This window comes from Symphalangus syndactylus, chromosome 22 (assembly GCF_028878055.3).
Source record: "Symphalangus syndactylus isolate Jambi chromosome 22, NHGRI_mSymSyn1-v2.1_pri, whole genome shotgun sequence".
NCBI classification, from domain to species: Eukaryota; Metazoa; Chordata; class Mammalia; order Primates; family Hylobatidae; genus Symphalangus; species Symphalangus syndactylus.
This window is the reverse complement of record NC_072444.2, coordinates 23,766,816-23,784,754: the sequence shown is the minus strand read 5'-3', so window position 1 is coordinate 23,784,754 and position 17,939 is coordinate 23,766,816. Positions and strand designations below refer to the sequence as shown.

The following is a 17,939-nucleotide window of genomic DNA, read 5'->3' as shown; positions in this document are numbered from 1 at the left end:
CAGGCTCAACTCCTGCTCTGCAACAGAAATGCATGACCCCACCACTCCTACCTTGTGGTGGCCTCTAAACCCACAGTCCTCAAAGTGGGGACCCAGGACCAGTAGCTTCAGCATCACCTGGGAACTTGTTGGAAATGCAAATTCTTGGGCCCCACCCCTTACCTATTGAATCAGCACTTTGGCAGTGGAGCCCAGCAGTCTTGCCTTCCAGGCAATCAAGCCCTCCAGGTGAATCCACTGTCAACCTCACTTGTGTAGGAAATGGGTATCATCAATGTTCGGAAGCCAAGGGTTGTTTTGGGGCTGAAAGGAGATAGTGCATGTTCCTGGCAGGAAGGTAAATGCCAGTATGTAGCAGCTGCTGTTATCTCACCAGTAACGCATCATCATTCATGGCCACAGCTTTTTGAGCGTAAGCGTTTGCCAAGAATGGAGCCACACACCCTCCTTCTTTCCCTCTTCCCCTCAGCTGGGTAGGGTGTCATGCTTCCAGATCCCCTGTGTTTCACTTCAGCTCCTTTAGCTGAGTCTCGCTGCCCAAGGCCCATATTCCTTCTCTCACGACCTGCTGGCTCTATCTGGTCCAGGAGGGTGAGTTCTTTCTTCCCTCTGGTCTTCAGGTTCCCCCTCCCAAGACTCAGCCTTTCTCCCTAGGTTTTCAGACCAACAGCACCCAGAGCCGATCCACCAACTCCTTCATCCTGGCCCCTCTCCCCACCTCAGGACCCCCAGCTGAATGCAATTCCTTATTACCTCCCACTCCTCCATCCTGATCAAAAGGTCATGTGACCAACCTTCCAGATTCTAGACACATCCGGGGGCTGCGGGATAGAAGGCAGGTGTCCTTGAATCATGACCTAGCCTCAGCATCCCTCTAAATTAGTTGCATGTAACCCAATCTCCCCCACCTAGGCTTCATTGTGTTTCAATCTTTTAAATAAAGCAGGCCATCTTTCTTTCTGTGTGTGACCTTGGAGTTACACATAAGCAAAATAGATGTGCATCTATTCTCCATCTAACAGGCTCAACAGACAATGCACAATTCCTCCTGTCAACAGACATTATTGACACTAGAGTCATAAAACGCATCTCCAAGATGGGGAAGTCAGTTCAAGAAAATCTGTCACGGGTTTTTTCTCTTTACATTTCCAACCCCTTGGCTCTAGGGGTGTTGCCCCTACCCCTCATCTTCTAGGTTCAGGTGCTCAGCTCCTGTTTGTAGCCCCAGGACAAGACGTTACCTGGGGAATGCAGAATCTCTCCCTACCCCACAACGGAATTGCACCTGCATAACCAGCGCCCCGGTAGATCCGGCTGAGAAGCTATGATGAAGGGCAAGGTTTGCCAAATGTTCCTGGGGACAAGTTCTCCTGCGACACTGGTTTAAAATAGGAATTCCCAAAAGGTCTGATTAATGAGTTTGGGTTGGAACCTAGGAAACTGGGCATTTAAAACAATCTCTCCTGTGATTCTTAGAAAGTAAATTTATAATGGGGAGGGGTCAAAGATAAGCATCTGAAAACAATTTTCACCCAATGTGGAGCTTTGAGACAGCGTTAGTCTTCAGGTTCTTTTGTTGAATGGAATTTGTGGCATCTGGGAGTGGAGCAGAGACCACTTCCCAAACTCCTGTTCTTCTTCTTCTTTTTTTTTAAATTCCAGCAATTCAGAAGGAATTAAAGTAAAAGACGTTAAGTTCTCTGGTTGCTGATATCTAGTACCTGAGATCAAGGCAAGATTGCTTAAACCAGTAAAGTGAGGATTATAGGGGCAAACTCAGGAATAAAGAGGGTGAACCGGTCCTGGAAGGGGACACAGGTTTGGCGACCAGACGGGTCACCGCTTGGCCCGGCCTAATCCAACTGCGCACATCGGTGGGCCACAGCATCCCAGCGCTGGATCCCCGGGTCGGGAGAGGCGGATGGAGTTCAGCCTCTTTTTCAAAACTGCCAAAACCACCCGGTCTGCCAAACTCCCCCACCAGCCAGCTCTGGGGCAGCCCCCCGGAGCCCGCCCGCTCCGGTCCCCGGGACAAGGGCGCAATTGACCAGCGCGGGCCGCCTCCGGCCCACCCAGATGACGGCCAACTTCTCTCTCTTTTTTTTTTTTTTTTTAAGCCATCAAATTCAATATTTACAGAAACAACCCCATGCTTGGTTCTAAAACTACTGGCCACTCAAGAACAGTTTACTTCTCACTTCTGCCCATAACAAGAAAAACATAGACTTGTGCCTTACTCTTAAAAAAAAAAAAAAAAAAAAAGAATAATAAATATAGGTTTTTTAAAAATTTATATATAATTTTAAAAACCCCGTTTGTTGCATGTGGTCCCTTTCCCTCCCGTTGTTGAACAGAATAAAAGCCCATTTTACCAGGGCCCGCAGTTCTGGCGGCCCCCGCAGCTGCGGCCCTGTAACTTTAAACCTGGCCTGAGATCATCGTTTTGGCGCCGGCCAAACAGAGCCTGAGGGCGGGCCTAGCGCGCCCGGACGGAGACCACCTTGCGGCCGACCCCGCTCCCCCGCCTCCTCGGGAGAGATAAATGCTGACGCGGCTCGGAAAGTTCTCAACTGCAAAGTTTACCGTCCGGCTGCCTGAGGTCTGGGAAGCTCGGGCACCTTCCCGCTCCGGGGCTTCTGCTCCCACCCCTCCGGCCCCCACCGTCGCGTTCCTACAGGCTGGGCCTGTGGCCGCGGTGCTTTTTAATCTTCCCCCAGCTCAGAAACTTGCTGCTCGGCCCCCAGGAGAGCAACTCAACGGGAACGATGTGGAAGGTGTCAGCTCTGCTCTTCGTTTTGGGAAGCGCATCGCTCTGGGTCCTGGCAGAAGGAGGTAAGACCCAGCGCAAGTGGCTTCCTGCGGTCGCTGATGGGGACGAGCGAGCAGAGACTTGCTGGAATGCCCGGGCCTGGTATTCGAGGTTGTCCAGGGGAGCGCGGGGGAGCTGAGGGTGTGTGCGTGCCAGGCGGCTGAGCCCCGGAGGAGGAGAGGCAGCGGCTTAGCCGGTGCCAGGTCCCAAAGACGCAGCTGCGCGGGTGTGCCGGGAGGAGCCCCGGAATCCACAGGCTGCGAGGTGGGCAGCAGAGGGGGCCTCCCTCCGAGTCGGCAGCGCCAGAGAGATCGGGTGGAAGGTTCACACAGTAGGCAGCCCCGCTTGCTGGCAGCAGTGACTGGGGTTTCCTTCCCATAGGGCGGTGTGTTGGAGGAATATGCACGCCTCGGGAGAAGCTCTATCCATAGAAGGGACGTTCAGGAGGGCTTGGGCCAAGAGGAGGGTTCCCCACTCTGCGGTGGCCATGGTCCCCCTTGGGACTACCTAGTCTGGCGCCCTGCCTGTTGTTGGACACACTCAGGACCCCGTCACTGGACTGGAAGGGGCCTCCTTTTTCCTCTTTAGAGAGGATGGTGTGTGTGGAAGGAATCCAAGTGGAGGCTTCTGAGAAGTGTGAGTGCATGAGGATTGTTACGCGTTACGAACATTGAGGTTTAAGTGGGTTTGAGCCACGTGTTCATCTTGGGCAACAACATCAGTGGCTGAATGCCTGTTGGTGACTCCTTAGGCTTTAAATATATTGGATCCCATGTTGGAGTGGGGGCGTCCACAGCTTCATTACCCTTTGTCCTCTCCTGGAGCCTTACCTCTTCCTGCTGGGTTGCTGTGTTGGTGATCTCCATTGACATCTGTCAACATTTTGTTTCTTTTCTTGGGTTTTTATTTTTCTGTTTTCTCAGTTGAACATATGTTCTGCAGGACGCAGCTACATCCAGCCTTGATTCCCCACGGCCAAAACAATGGCTGGCACGTAGTAGTTGCTCACTAAATGTTGGTTGAAGGAATTGTAAGCTAACTCGTGATCTTTGGGGCTGGAGGTTGCTGAGCTGTGCTGTGAAAAGTAAACATTTTCCAAAAATTGAGGATCAAGGTAGGCCTAGGCCCAGAGGAATACTTCTTGGAGAGGGAGCGGTTTGCAGGAGGGGTGCGCCTAACCTGGCCTCCTACAATTGTCCACACAGACAAAAATACCCATTCTCAGGGAAATGATAGAGTACTGCTCTGTGCTGGGCTGTCTGCTTCAAAGGGACTGAGCAACTCTTTTTATAGGGGCCGTGGGTTATTCGTAGCAGTCCTATCTTTGGAACTTCTCTTTCCACTGGAATATATACAGTTCTGTATTTTCAGTTACATTTCCTTTTTGGCGAGACAATGTGCAAATGACACCGTTGTGTGCTCACCAGGGCAAAGCGAGGGAGCGCCCTCACTTCAGCATCTCAGCCCTGCTAAACAAAAAGCTGCTGGGTAACATCCTTTGTTTTTGTCCAGGGAAGCTTTAGCTGTGATTCCCTTCAGCCAGCTCCTGAATGTCAAAGGTACTCCTAAAAGATGGCGTTAAAACCGAAAAACCATCGTTGGTGCTGGAAACTTGTAGTGAAGTGGTATGGGGGGCTGGCTGAGTGAGGGTGGGTGTTGAGTTGCCTGGCTGCCAGAGGAGCAGAGGCCCGGCAGGGTTTTTGTCTGAGAATAATGAGCGAGGCGACTTGAATATGGATGAATAACATCACTGAGCACAGCTATTGTCGGCTTTTGTTGGGAGCTGGGCTGGGGGGTAATTATGGTGATGAATTTTATGATCCTTTTCAGAAGATCCTACGCCCTACTGGGTTTCCCTCCTCCAGGGTTATAATCTGGTTCAGTTGTATAATCTGGTCCCATGCGTGTCATCCCTTTGGGTGTTAGTGGATTCAAAGCAGGTCTGTTGTCCACACATCTGGTGTTTTCTTCCATTGTGGGGCCCACCCTCATGCTGAACTTTCATCGGGAAGGCACGTTTTTGGGGCCTCTTCATTAGAGAGTTTATTTTGTGAGATTCTGCAAGCTGCTGCTCGCTGCTAACCCACATGCGCTCTTCCGGGACTAGTCCACCCAGGATTAATCATGTGGCCAACAAATTTCCCTGTGATTTCCCCGAAACGCTTGCCAGTTTGGAGGCCTTGAAATCCTCATGAGTTGTTAAAGAGTTTTTGTTGCACTGAAGGCACTTAATAAAGATCAGGTCTGTTAGAGGCTTTGTGAAGGAGGCCTCTGCATTGCACTGGTGTAGAAGATCCAAAATAGCATTGAATGTAGAAAAGCACAATATAAAAAATGTGTCGGAGCGTGAGAAGGCTAAGTCTGGACATGGCCAAAGGGAGTAAACTCCTTCCTTTCTTTGGCTTCTGGAAAATGAGCAGCACGCGAGTGACTCTACACTGTAGAATTATAAGGACCTCAAGCCTTGGCATGACAGTGGAGGGTCAGGCCAAAGGACACGACCATCTTCTCATTCCCATTGCCTGCCACGTGCTAGGAATGTTTCTAGCTACTTCTTTCTTTCAATCCTCGTAACACCTGTAAATTACACACTCTTATCTCGGAATATACCAGAACTGGGTTTCTAACTTCGAACCTCAAGATCTTTTTACTACACTACTCTGCCATTTAAAAAAAAAAAAGAAAAAAAACAGAGGTTTGGGCATGGTGGCTCACGCCTGTAATCCCAGCACTTTGGGGGGCCGAGGCGGGCGGATCATGAAGTCAGGAGTTCGAGACCAGCCTGGCCAATATGGTGAAACCCTATCTCTACTAAAAATACAAAAATTAGTTAGGCATGGTGGTGCGCCCCTGTAGTCCTAGCTACTCGGGAGGCTGAGGCGGAAGAATCGCTTGAACTCTTTTGAGGCGCAGGTTGCAGTGAACCGAGATCACACCACTGCACTCCAGCCTGGCAATAGAATGAGACTCCGTCTCAAAAAAAAATAAATAAAAACAAAGTAAAGAGGTCAAACTTGAAATTAAAGGTTAACCTCACTTTAAGCCTCTTAAGCGTAGAAACAAAATTTTCTAAAGATACGAAAATTCCTTTACATTAAATGCTCCCCATGATGTCCTTTTAGGAATGAAATTGTCACAATACATTAAAATAGGATTTATTAATTCATTCTGCAAATAGTTACTAAGCATTTCCTGAGTTTTTGGTGTGTTACTAGATGCAGAATTTGAACTGTTTGCACTTTTGAGAGAGGCACACCTCACATTCTAAAGTGTGCCCTGCAGTCCTCACCAGCAAAGCAATGAACATGCACTTTTAAATTCCATCAGCTTATCTGAATATTTGTCATACTTCTGGCTTTGGAAAGGAGGCATGCCAGGTTATAACTTGTGGAAATACGACGGGGGAGGAGGAGGAGGAGGGAGGGAGAACTCAACTACTCAGGATTACCCTCGTGAAATTTATTTGACGAATCTGAATCAGATCCTGTAGGGCTTTTCCAGGAAGCCTTGCCACTCTTGGTGCCCCAAAACCTCTCAGGGAAATACCCAGTGTGCACGTTTTATTGAAGAGAATCAACTGATGGAGGGTGCTGGACACTTCCAAGTGGACAGTTACTGCGATGAGTCTTAGGATTCTCATTTCCTGGGCAAGAGATACAGCTCCGTGATTAGGCATTTTATCCGGGGCTGTGAGCTAGAGCCCCGGTAGGGAATAACTGGAATTCTGCCAATTCCATCCAAGGCAGGAAAACAAGGTGACTGTTTCCTTCCCACATGTCTAACCCCAGCGCCCATCCATTGGCCTGTTGGCAGCCAGCCAGATGATGGCAAGCTCCCCTGAGTGTCAGCCAAAAGAGGTAGGAGGGCTCACCCTCCTTTTTGTCTGGCTGAGTGTCTTTGCCTTGAGAATTGCTCAGAGATGGATTTGTCCTTTGAAGTGAATGAAGCTAAGTCCAGGGGGAAGTACGCAGGTATGGCTAACTGGTTCACGTAGTTTTTTGAGGAGCTGAAAGCTGACATTGTGAGGCAATGCTAAATTTAATGAACCCCACTCCCCGCCCAAACACACACACACACACACAAACACACACACACACACACACACACACACACACACACACACACACACGGAGAAAGATGTGATGTGCTCTTGACCCCCCGTCCAGAGAGGCTGGGCCACAAAGTGCCCCAGGCAATAGAGGGAGACCAACCCTGAGCCACTGGAGTAATAATCACCATTGTTAATGTTTGCAACATGTACAAATGCCAGTTACACAGAGTGTAAATGGGAAGCAGGAAAGGGGCATGCTAGAATATTTTTAACATATTATTGATGAGAACAGGGCACTTCCCACAGTTCATCAGGGTGTCTCCATCCAGGAGAACACAACACAACTCATATTAAAAAAGCTGTGATACAGCGAATATTGTCTTGCCCCAAAGAGAAGGGAATCGGTTTGCCTAGAAGAGAAGAATGAGAATTTGTTGATGTTTAAACCTTCCCTGCCCAAAGAATTAACTGATTTAGCAAATTTTTTTATTATATATAATATAAATATATATAACTATATATTATATATTTACATATATATTATATATATATAATATATATATTTTTTGAGGCAGTCTCACTCTGTCACCCAGGCTGGAGTCCAGTAGCACTATCTCGGCTCACTGTAGCATTGACCTCCCAGGCTCAAGCGATCCTCCCACCTCAGCCTCCTGAGTAGCTGGGACCACAGGTGTGCACCACCACACCCAACTGTTTTTGTATTTTTAGTAGAGATGGAGTTTCACCATATTGCCCAGGCTGGTCTCCAACTCCTGAGCCTGCCTTGGCCTCCCAGAGTGCTGGGATTACAGGTGTGAGCCACCATACCTGGCCAACAAATATTTATTGAATAGCTACTGTGTAAGTCAGGCAGTGGGGAACAAGACAAACCCTATCCCTGCTTACAGTTAGTAGGAAAGGTGTCATATGTGGTGGCTGGGGATATTCTGATCTCAGTCAAGGTGGTTCTGTGATGAATCAGAGATCTTTGTTTTGTCACAGTCTGGAAATTTATTCCACCCGACAGCTCCACCCTTTGCTTCTGTTATAAATACGAAAAATAGCATCTTGTGGGGTATCTCACCCCTGAGAAGGGCATGCCTTGGACTGCAAATATGCATACAAAGCGTTGGAAAACAGTTTCCTGTTCTAAATAAACTATTTGGTTTTCTGGCCTCTTGTGAGCTTGGCTAATGGGAAACAGTTTGTTCTGAGCCAAATCTCCCCATAAGATTAAATGTGGATCTGTAAAGCTAAGGGATCTAGATTCTGAATGGCTGGTGTTAATAGCACTAACAATATAATAACAGCTAGCGTTTACTCAGCGCTTAGCGTGTGTGAACCCCTAAGCCCTGTTTCATTCAGCCCTCACAACAGACCTACTCGGCTGGAGCTTCTTGTATTTTATAGAGGAATTGAGAGACTCAGTGAGGTTCAGTAGCCCACACACAGACGAGGAGCTTGTAAATGGCAGCAGTGAGACGTGAACCCAGGCTGCTCAACCCTAGAGCTCATGCCCCTTACCACTTAGCTACACAATCAGCTATGCTTGGAATAGCTTAAATCCATGTCACTGAGGACACCCAGAAGAGTGAGAGGTTGATTCCTTCAAGTACTTCTTACCTTATGGCAGCAAACCGCTTGTACTGATTGATTGATTGATTGATTGATTGAGATGGAATCTTGCTCTGTCGCCCAGGCTGGAGTGCAGTGGTGCGATCCCAGCTCACTGCAACCTCCGCCCCCCAGGTTCCAGCCATTCTCCTGCCTCAGCCTCCCTAGTAGCTGGGATTACAGGCCATGTGCCACCACGCCTGGCTAATTTTTGTATGTTTAGTAGAGATGGGGTTTCACCATGTTGGCCAGGCTGTTCTTGAACTCCTGACCTCAAGTGATCCGCCCTCCTCAGCCTCCCCAAGTGCTGGAATTACAGGCGTGAGCCATCGCGCCCAGCCACCACTTGTTATTTTTACATACGTGATTTCTTTCCAGCTTGTATTAACTTTGTTGGTTGCATACATAATGCTGATGATGTGTATACCCAATGCTGGGAGTACTGAATCGAAGGATGCTCTCCCTGTCCCCTTAAGCATTTACAGAGCACACATACTAAGTTAGAGAGGAAGCATATGCTGTGATTGCAGCTTGCAAAGAGAGGCAAGACAGGTGCGTGTTTTCTACACATGTAGAAAGAACATACAAGCAACAGATAAAGTCGTGTCCTGCGTGGCACATGCTATTGTCTGTTGCTAGGGATTTAGAGATAAGAGAGAATCTTACGGTTGGGAGGAGCTAGAAAAAGCCTTGTGGGGAAGATGCGACTTTATCTTGGCTGTGAAAAATGGTGGGGTTGGTTGGAGCAGGTGGCAGGGACAGTTGGTCTAGGCAGAAGAAATGGCTTGAGCAAATGCATGGAAATTAGATCAGTCCGGGTTTTTTGTGGGAATAGGCGTGGGCATTGAGGGCTGGCAAGAGTGGTGGAGGCTGGGGGTTAGAAGGGTTGAGTTGGGCAATGGCAGAAAACTGGGGAGACAGATGAGTCCGTGCTGAGTGGAAGAAGCGGGACCTTTTTCTGTAGGCAGAAATAGAGAATGGGAGTGGCCCATGAATGCTGGTTGTCAGAAGATAATGAAGAAGGAGCCACAGGAGATTGAATCTAGTTTGTGGGACAAGGCTAGGGGCAGGTGCGGTGGAGGGGGGGCGGTCAGGAGGTAAAGAGATAAAATGTGGTGACAACAGAAAGTGGGAATGAGACCAAATTTCTTTTTTTTTTTTTTTCAGACAGAGTCTCGCTCTGTTAGCCCAGGTTGGAGTGCAATGGCGTGATCTTGGCTCACTGCAACCTCTGCCTCCCGGGTTCAAGCGATTCTCCTGCCTCAGCCTCCTGAGTAGCTGGGATTACAGGCACGTGCCACCACACCTAGCTAATTTTTGTATTTTTAGTAGAGACGGGGTTTCATCATGTTGGTCGGGCTGGGGCTGGTCTCGAACTCCTGACCTCATGATCCACCCACCTCAGCCTCCCAAAGTGCTGGGATTACAGGCGTGAGCCACCGTGCCCAGCGAGACCAAATTTCTAGGAATAAGAGCCAGCAAGACTTACAGTTCAGCATTTCTTGACCTGTTACTAGTCACCTCTTACAGTGCTCATGACTATATTCACACATTTAAATTGATATGTAATTCATATACCATAAAATTAACCTATTTAAAGCAAACAATTCAGTAGTCTTCAGTAAAGTCACAGAGTTATGCAACCATCACCACTATCAATTTTGGAACATTTTCACCATGCCCTTCCCCAAAAGCCCCAAACCATCAGCAGTCATTCCCGTTTCCTCCTCCCCCTAGACCCTGACCACCATCAATCTACTTTCTGTCTCTATGGATTTGCTTATTCTGGATATTTCTTATCACTGGAATCATACAATATGTGGCCTTTTGTGCCTGGCTTCATTTACTTAGCATGATGCTTACAAGTTTCATCCATGTTATAGCATGCACCAGAATTTCGTTCTTTTTAAAAAAATTTTTTTAGAGATGAGGTCTTCCTCTGTCACCCAGGCTGAATAGCAGTGGCACAGTCATAGCTCACTACAGCCTCAGACTCCTGGGCTGAAGCCATCCTCCTGCTTCAGCCTCCCAAGTAGCTGGGACTACAGGCTCATGCTACCACACCAAGTTTGTTTAACTTTTTGAGGAACTGCCATTCTGTTTTCCAAAGTGGCTGCACTATTGACAGTTCCACCAACAATACATGCTGTTCTGGTTTCTCCACATCCTCACCAACACTTGTTTTCTTTCTCTGTGTGTGTGTTTACGTTGTAGCCATTCTAATGTGTATGAAATGACATCTGGCAGTTTCAATTTGCATTTCCCTAATGATTAGTGATGCTGAGCATCTTTTTATGCACTTCTTAGCCAATTGTATATCTTTGGAGATATGTTTGTTTAAATCCTTTGCTCACTAAAGTTGAGTTAAATCGTTTGCTAACTTTATATTATTGATTGAAAGCCTCCTTTATGTATTCTAGATATTAGACCCTTAAATATATGAATTGCAGACTTTTCTCCCATCCTATGGACTGGGTTGTCTTTTCAATTTCTTGATAGCAACTATTGAATAGCGTTTAAAATCTTGGTGAAGTTAAATGTGTATCTGTGTTTTGTTGCTTGTACTGTTGGCGTCATCTAGGAAGCTGTTGCCTAGTCCAAGCTTACAGGGATTTACTCTTACAGTTTTAGCTCTGCTATTTGTGTGTTTGATCCATTTAGAGTTCATTTTTGTGTGGGCTGTGAAGTAGAGGTCCAGCTCCATTCTTTTGCATGTGGGTATCCAGTGGTCAAGGTACTATTCGTTGAAAAGATGATTTTTTTTTTTTTTTTTTTTTTGAGACAGAGTTTTACTCTTGTTGCCCATGCTGGAGTGCAATGGCACGATCTTGGCTCACCGCAACCTCCGCTTCCTGGGTTCAAGTGATTCTCCTGCCTCAGCCTCCGAGTAGCTGGGACTACAGGCATGCACCTCCACACCCGGCTAATTTTTGTATTTTTTAGTAGAGTCGGGGTCTCTCCATGTTGGTCAGGCTGGTCTCAAACTCCCAACCTCAGGTGATCCGCCCGCCTCTGCCTCCCAAAGTACTGGGATTACAGGCGTGAGCCACCGTGCCTGGCCGAAAAGATGATTCTTTCTTCACTGGAGAATCTTGGCACCTCTGTCAAAAATCAATTACCCATGAATGTATAGGTTTAATTCTGGATTAAATTGATCTGTATGTCTATCCTGCTACCAGTAGCACCGTCTTGATTACTGCAGCTTTGTAGTAAGTTTTGAAATGGAACTATGAGTCTACTTTGTCTTTACCAAGATTGCTTTGGTGATTCTCCTGTCTGTATTTTAATTATTTGTGTATATATCTTGTCCCTTAGAGAAGAGAGCACTTAAAAGAGCGTGTGGTAGGTACATAGTAAACATTTGGCAGGAAGAAGAGGGAGGAAACAGGATAGACGCATAGGAATGACAGAAAGCAGATAATAAAAGCATAAAAATCAGGTAGGAGGGATGAGAGATTAGTAACCAACTTGGTAAGGAAAAGGCATTTATACGCCCGGCTCTAGATATGGTAAGTTTGAGATAAATAGTAAGACACCCAATTTGATGGATCTGACGAGTACCTGGGAAGATAGTCAATTAAAAGAGTGTCAGAGCTAAGCCCTGGAGATGAAGTTTGCTGCTTGAATTTCCCCTACATTAGAACAAAGGGAGAAAAATGGCAAGGGAAGAACAGAAGAGATCCTCTTAGCCAAAAACAACTATTTTCTAAAAATCTACCAAAGCGCGCTTCAAGGTCCCAAACCAGGCTTGGGATCAAGGCCAAGGGACGCTAGTGGAAATGGCCACATTCTGCACATTCCTGCAGGCCTCGTCCTCCTGGGCTCACAGCTGGGCTGTCTGAGCTGCGTGGGGTGGACGGTGAGGTCAGATGCAAAGGGGCTTCTTTTCTCCCTCTTGCAAAATCATGGCCTGCTCAGCTGACAGCCCTGAGTGAATCAGCTCAGATTTCCATTCAGTTTCTGAGCAGACGGCAAGTGCTTCCCAAGCACACCCCATTGAGAAGCTCTGCTCCAGGACAGCACTTCTAAAGCAGGTTTTTGTCATTTGGTACTAAGTGGCCCTCCCTAGAAGGGGAATGTTCATGACACCAGCCCTAGCTGAGTTCCAGAAAAGTTTATTACAGAGCTGTGATTTCAGTCTACAAAACTGTGAACTCATTTCCTCTTGGACTGAGAATGTTCTGCTTTGGTCAAGAGAAAAACGTCTCCCCAGGTTGAGTAATCTTGGTTGGGTTGTAATCAGCAGCCTCTAATGTGAACACTGAGCAGTTCTGAGCCATGTTTGTGCTTGATGAGTGTGTTGATTCACTCCCATGAACTCTGAAAACTATGAATGTCATTCAACCATTCATTCAGGCAGCAGAGACTGTGCTAGTGGCTGGGCCATAAACTTACAGCAGGATGGGGCGTTGCCCTCAAGGAACTTGTAGATGCTGGTAGGGAGGAGGCAGTAAATGCCAAAATGTTATCAAATTCTCTACTAGTTTAGAGGAGATTACTTTCTCCTGGCAACTTGGAAGAGCTCTGAAGGGAAGTTGATTTTACCTGGGCAATGAAGCAGAGGTGGGGCTTGGAAGGGCACTGATTGAGCTAAAAGATGAACCTGCAGGTGCCCTTGGCAGCCCCTCCTCAATAATCTCCTACAGAAGCCGCCATCTAGGGCAGCTCAGTCTACTCCAGACCTTTCTTTGGAAGTAGAGAGGAATATAACAGGGAGCTGGTCAAGAGTAATCAGTGCATGTGAAGACACAGTGGTTGGGAGCATGGGTTTGAGAGTCTGAATAGATGGCAATGTCTAATCCATGCGTTGGCACTTGCTCATTTCATGGGCAGTTGACTTAACCTCTCAGCCTCACTGTTGTCAGCTAAAAAATGAGGATGATATTAGTTTGCAAGACTGTAAAGAACGAGAGAGCGGCTGGGTGCGGTGACTTATGCCTGTAATCCCAACACTTTGGGAGGCCGAGGTGGGCAGATCACCAGGTCAGGAGATCAAGACCACCCTGGCTAACACGGTGAAACCCCGTCTCTACTAAAAATACAAAAAAAAAAAAAAAAAAAAAAAGCCGGGCGTGGTGGCGGGCACCTGTAGTCCTAGCTACTCAGGAGGCTGAGGCGGGAGAATGGCGTGAACTCGGGAGGCAGAGCTTGCAGTGAACCGAGATTGTGCCACTGCACTCCAACCTCAGCGACATAACGAGACTCCCTCTCAAAAAAAAAAAAAAAGACCGAGAGCATGCACCTGAAGCCACAGTTTGCACATTCTCCCATAAATCCAGCAAATAGCACTTGTTATTAAAACACCTCATGGATTGTCTTAGAGGTTAAATGCAAAGATCTGTGAAAGATACACGAGATTTCAGTTCTTTCCCTCTTGAAAGGGGAGAGAGAATAGATCTGATTAAGAGATAATGTCATACCTGTATTATGTCGTAAGGATCTTATATCCTATCCCTTCTTGATGATGTGGCTGTGAGCAAAACATCAATATTCAATTTGCCTAGTGACTTAATGTGACTCCTTGCTATTGAAAGGAAAATGGAGTCCCTCTCATTGGCCCCTCTTCTTCATTGCCCAGTTCAGCTGCAGAAACCCTCAAAGTGCTGCCCTCAACTTTGGGAGGTGACTCAGAGGGGACACCTCCCCCGTCCCAAAGAGCCCAAAGCAAACTCTGGGGCAGGGGGTACTGTGCAGACTGCCTCCCAGTTTGTAGTCAGGGAAAGCGGTTTCACATCTTCACGTGCTGGATTTCTCCTGATTTCTCCAGAGGAACTAGTGACACGTGTCTGATCTCCTCAGCTTTGACATGTTTCTCTTACATTTTACAGAAGAGTCACACACCCCCAGTGCCGTTAGCACACAGTCAGGTCTCATCTCGTCATTGGCCTCGTCCCACAGGGGCTGACAGGACCTGCCACAGTGAATGGGCATGGCGCTGCTCACGCGAAGTCGAACGGCAGGGCAGCCAAGTTCCCCTTCGCAGGTGCCGTGCTATCTTCAGCTACGCCGTCTCTTTTCGTTACAGGGGAAGGTGTTTAACAACTCGGGGGTGAAGCCTGGTGGACAGCGGCAGGGACATTATAAATACAGAAGATAATTTTAAAGAAGTGTTCCGGCTGGGTGCAGTGGCTCACAACTGTAATCCCAGGACTTTGGGAGGCTGAGGCGGGCAGATCACCTGAGGTCAGGAGTTCGAGAGCAGCCTGGTCAACATGATGAAATCCCGTCTCTACTAAAAATACAAAAAATTAGCTGGACATGGTGGCAGGTGCCTGTAATCCCAGCTACTTGAGAGGCTGAGGTGGGAGAATTGCTTGAACCCAGGAGGCGAAAGTTGCAATGAGCCAAGATCACGCCACTGCACTCTAGCCTGGGTGACAGAGCGAGACTCCGTCTCAAAAAAAAAAAAAAAAAGTTCTACCTGAATGTATAAATGTACTTGTGCTGTCACTCAACAGGCATCTGCTAAATACCTACCATGGTGCCAGACTCTAGGAATCTATGGGGCAGTGTGGACTTCAGTTAGCGCTATGTACGCCTGGAGGAAAATTCAGTGAGGGGACATGTCTGTGGGTACAGAGTGGCAGGCAGGCCAAAGCCTAGATTAATTCACAGTTCTCTAGATTTTCCAGGGCCAAACTTTTGGTCCAGTAAGCAATTTACCAGACTCCATGGAAGGGGTGAAGGGGGGAAAAAAAATTCACTGGCCACATCAGTGATTATGTCGATCACGCCCAGTGGCTGCTCGAAGTTGAGGGCACACAGCTCTGGGTTTAGGGAGTGGCTTTCTTCGTGTAAAGGAGCTTTGGGAATTCAGAGGTTAGTGGTTGCATCAATATTCCAGATGAGGTCAAGCGTGTTCAGGGTGGTGTGGCTGTAAGCAAAACATCAATATTCCAAAGGAAGGCTTCAACACTAGGTCAGGAGATGGGCCAGGCTACGGGACACAAGGGGCAACTCAAAAGATACAGCTGATAGAGGGAAAATTCTAATGCCTTTCTCCCGATTGTCGGAACCCACTTCAGGATGACTGAGGGAAGCAACAGCAAACAGCTAAGTTTGGGACATTTTTGAACTGAGCTGAAGGACTGTAGAGAGATATGAGCACCTCCGTGACTGCAGTCGGTGGTCGGCAGAGTGCTGGAAAATGTTGGAGGTTGGCACCTTTCTACTGTTTGGGGTGTGTTTATTTTCAGGCTTCTGGGCTCAGTTTTGAGACGTGATAGAAAAATAATACACAAAAGCCTTTGTTTGGGCAAAGGAACAGAAGTAGATGTTTTTGTTTTTCAAACAGACATTTTAACATCTCTTCAAAAGCATAACTTTATCTCAAGTGTAATTGGGGAGGTGCTAGAGTTAATTATTAGTTATCCTAGAGTTTGTTCTATAGGGGAAAACCAGAACTTCCTAGAATATGAATTTTAAAAAAATTCTGCTTCTCAACAGCCACAAGTCATTCCAACACCATTTCGTCATCCATCTACAAAGACATTTATTTGTGCATTTAGACACTAGGGCTGCCCAAAATGCTAGAAAACACTGAGCAACATGAAAGACCCCTTTAATCTGTTGACTAATACCCTAAGTTTCCTTTGAAAATCCCGAGGGTAACTCAGCTTGTATCTTGTTTACTTTAAAAATCAGCATCACCAGTTCAAGATAAAATGCTGTAGAAACTGCTTCTCCAGTGGTCAGATTAGGGAGCTGCAGGTCCGCAGAAATAGGAGTGAAAGAAACTTCTCACTCACTCACGTCAAGATGGAAACAGCACAGGAGCTCTTTAGCTAAATTTTATGTAGAGGACTTAACGAGAGGAAGTCCCCATCTAAAGACTCAGCATCGCAAAGGGGCAGCCTTCTTTGTTCAGTAGATCTGTTTCTACTCTAAATGTTGTTTGTCAGTAGAGCTGTAACAGGTGGTAAAATGAATTCTCACTTTGGGAGGCCAAGGCGGAAGAATCGCTGGAGCCCAGGAGTTGGAGACCAGCCTGGACAACATAGTGAGACCCTGTGGTCTACAAAAAAATAAACCCAATTAGCCAGGCATGGTGGTACGTACTTATAGTCCCAGCTACTCGAGAGGCTGAGGTGGGAGGATCACTTGAGCCTGGAAAATCGAGCCTGATCCTGGCACCTTCCCTGATACACACATTCTATTCACTTACTTGAGTTAGAGTGGCCTCTGGGACTCAACTGAGGTCATCCCCTCCTCAACATCTCCTGGCTTCCCTTCACATGCCAAATGCAACTGAAACCCCATCCTTACAAAAGTTCTACTGAACCACCGCTCCACACCTCTCAGCCCCCTGTCTGCCCTCGTTAGCCCCTCCACCCGGCCACACTGACCACCCTCCCTCCCGTGCAGCGCCCCGTGCTCGTTCTGGGCTTCGGGGTTAGTTAGCACTGGCTTTTCCCCTATCTGGAACTCACCCATTCACTCAACAGCTACTTACTGAGTGCCTGGTATGTGCCAGGGATTTCAGACATTGTGGACACTGAGATGAAGCAGCCTTTATCAAGCTTTTATATTCCAGTAGGACAGACAAGTAGCGAGTTAGGTAGCAGGGTGGGGGTAAGCATTCAGGTATATGTGCCATGGAAGAGAGGAGGGGTACTCGCTTAAATGGACAGTCCAAGAAAGTGCCCCCCCTCTTTTTTTTTTTTTTTTTTTTTTTTGAGATGGAGTCTCGCTCTGTCGCTAGCCTGGAGTGCAGTGGCGCAATCTTGGCTCACTGCAACCTCCTCCTCCAGGGTTCAAGGGATTCCCCTGCCTCAGCCTCCTGAGTAGCTGGGACTACAGGTGCGCACCACCACGCCTGGCTGATTTTTTGTATTTTAGTAGAGACGAGGTTTCACCATGTTGACCAGGATGGTCTCGATCTCCGGACCTCGTGATCCACCTGTCTCAGCCTCCCAAAGTGCTGGTGGGATTACAGGCGTAAGCCACCATGCCCGGCCAGAAAGTTCCCTGAAATCTGAAGGCACGAGGGAAGCTATCTTGATGTGTTCAAGAAGCTATCTTTTTTTTGTTGTTTTTTTTTTTGTTTTTCAGACAGAGTCTTGCTCTGTCACCCAGGCTGAAGTGCAGTGGTGCAATCTCAGCTCACTGCAACCTCCACCTCCTGGGTTCAAGTGATTCTTGTGCCTCAGCCTCCTGAGTAGCTGTGATTACAGAGGCCCACCACCACGCCTGGCTAATGTTTGTATTTTTAGTAGAGACGGGGTTTCACCATGTTGGCTAGGCTAGGTTCGAACTGCTGACCTCAAGTGATCCGTCTACCTTGGCCCCCCAAAGTGCTGGGATTAATAGCTTATCTGATGTGTTGCTTATTTTTTTATGGTGACCCCACCCCACTCCAAGAGTACTCAAGTCCTTAAGAGTGGAGACCTTCCTTACCTGTTCACTTCTCTGTCTCTAGTGCTGAGAATGTGGCCCAGCGCATAGCAGGTGCTTGGTAAATATTTG

At 47.4% G+C, this 17,939-nt stretch overlaps 1 protein-coding gene across 1 annotated transcript in view; it reads left to right on the top strand.

Moving 5' to 3' along the window:
- The first annotated feature begins 2,519 nt into the window (after positions 1-2,519).
- Positions 2,520-17,939, top strand: part of PDPN (podoplanin) — a 34,393-nt gene continuing 18,973 nt past the window's right edge. Inside the window, 2 exon segments of the mRNA XM_055262131.2 lie at positions 2,520-2,652; positions 2,654-2,832. Coding sequence (XP_055118106.1) covers positions 2,543-2,652; positions 2,654-2,832 — 289 coding nt within the window. The 5' untranslated portion in view covers positions 2,520-2,542.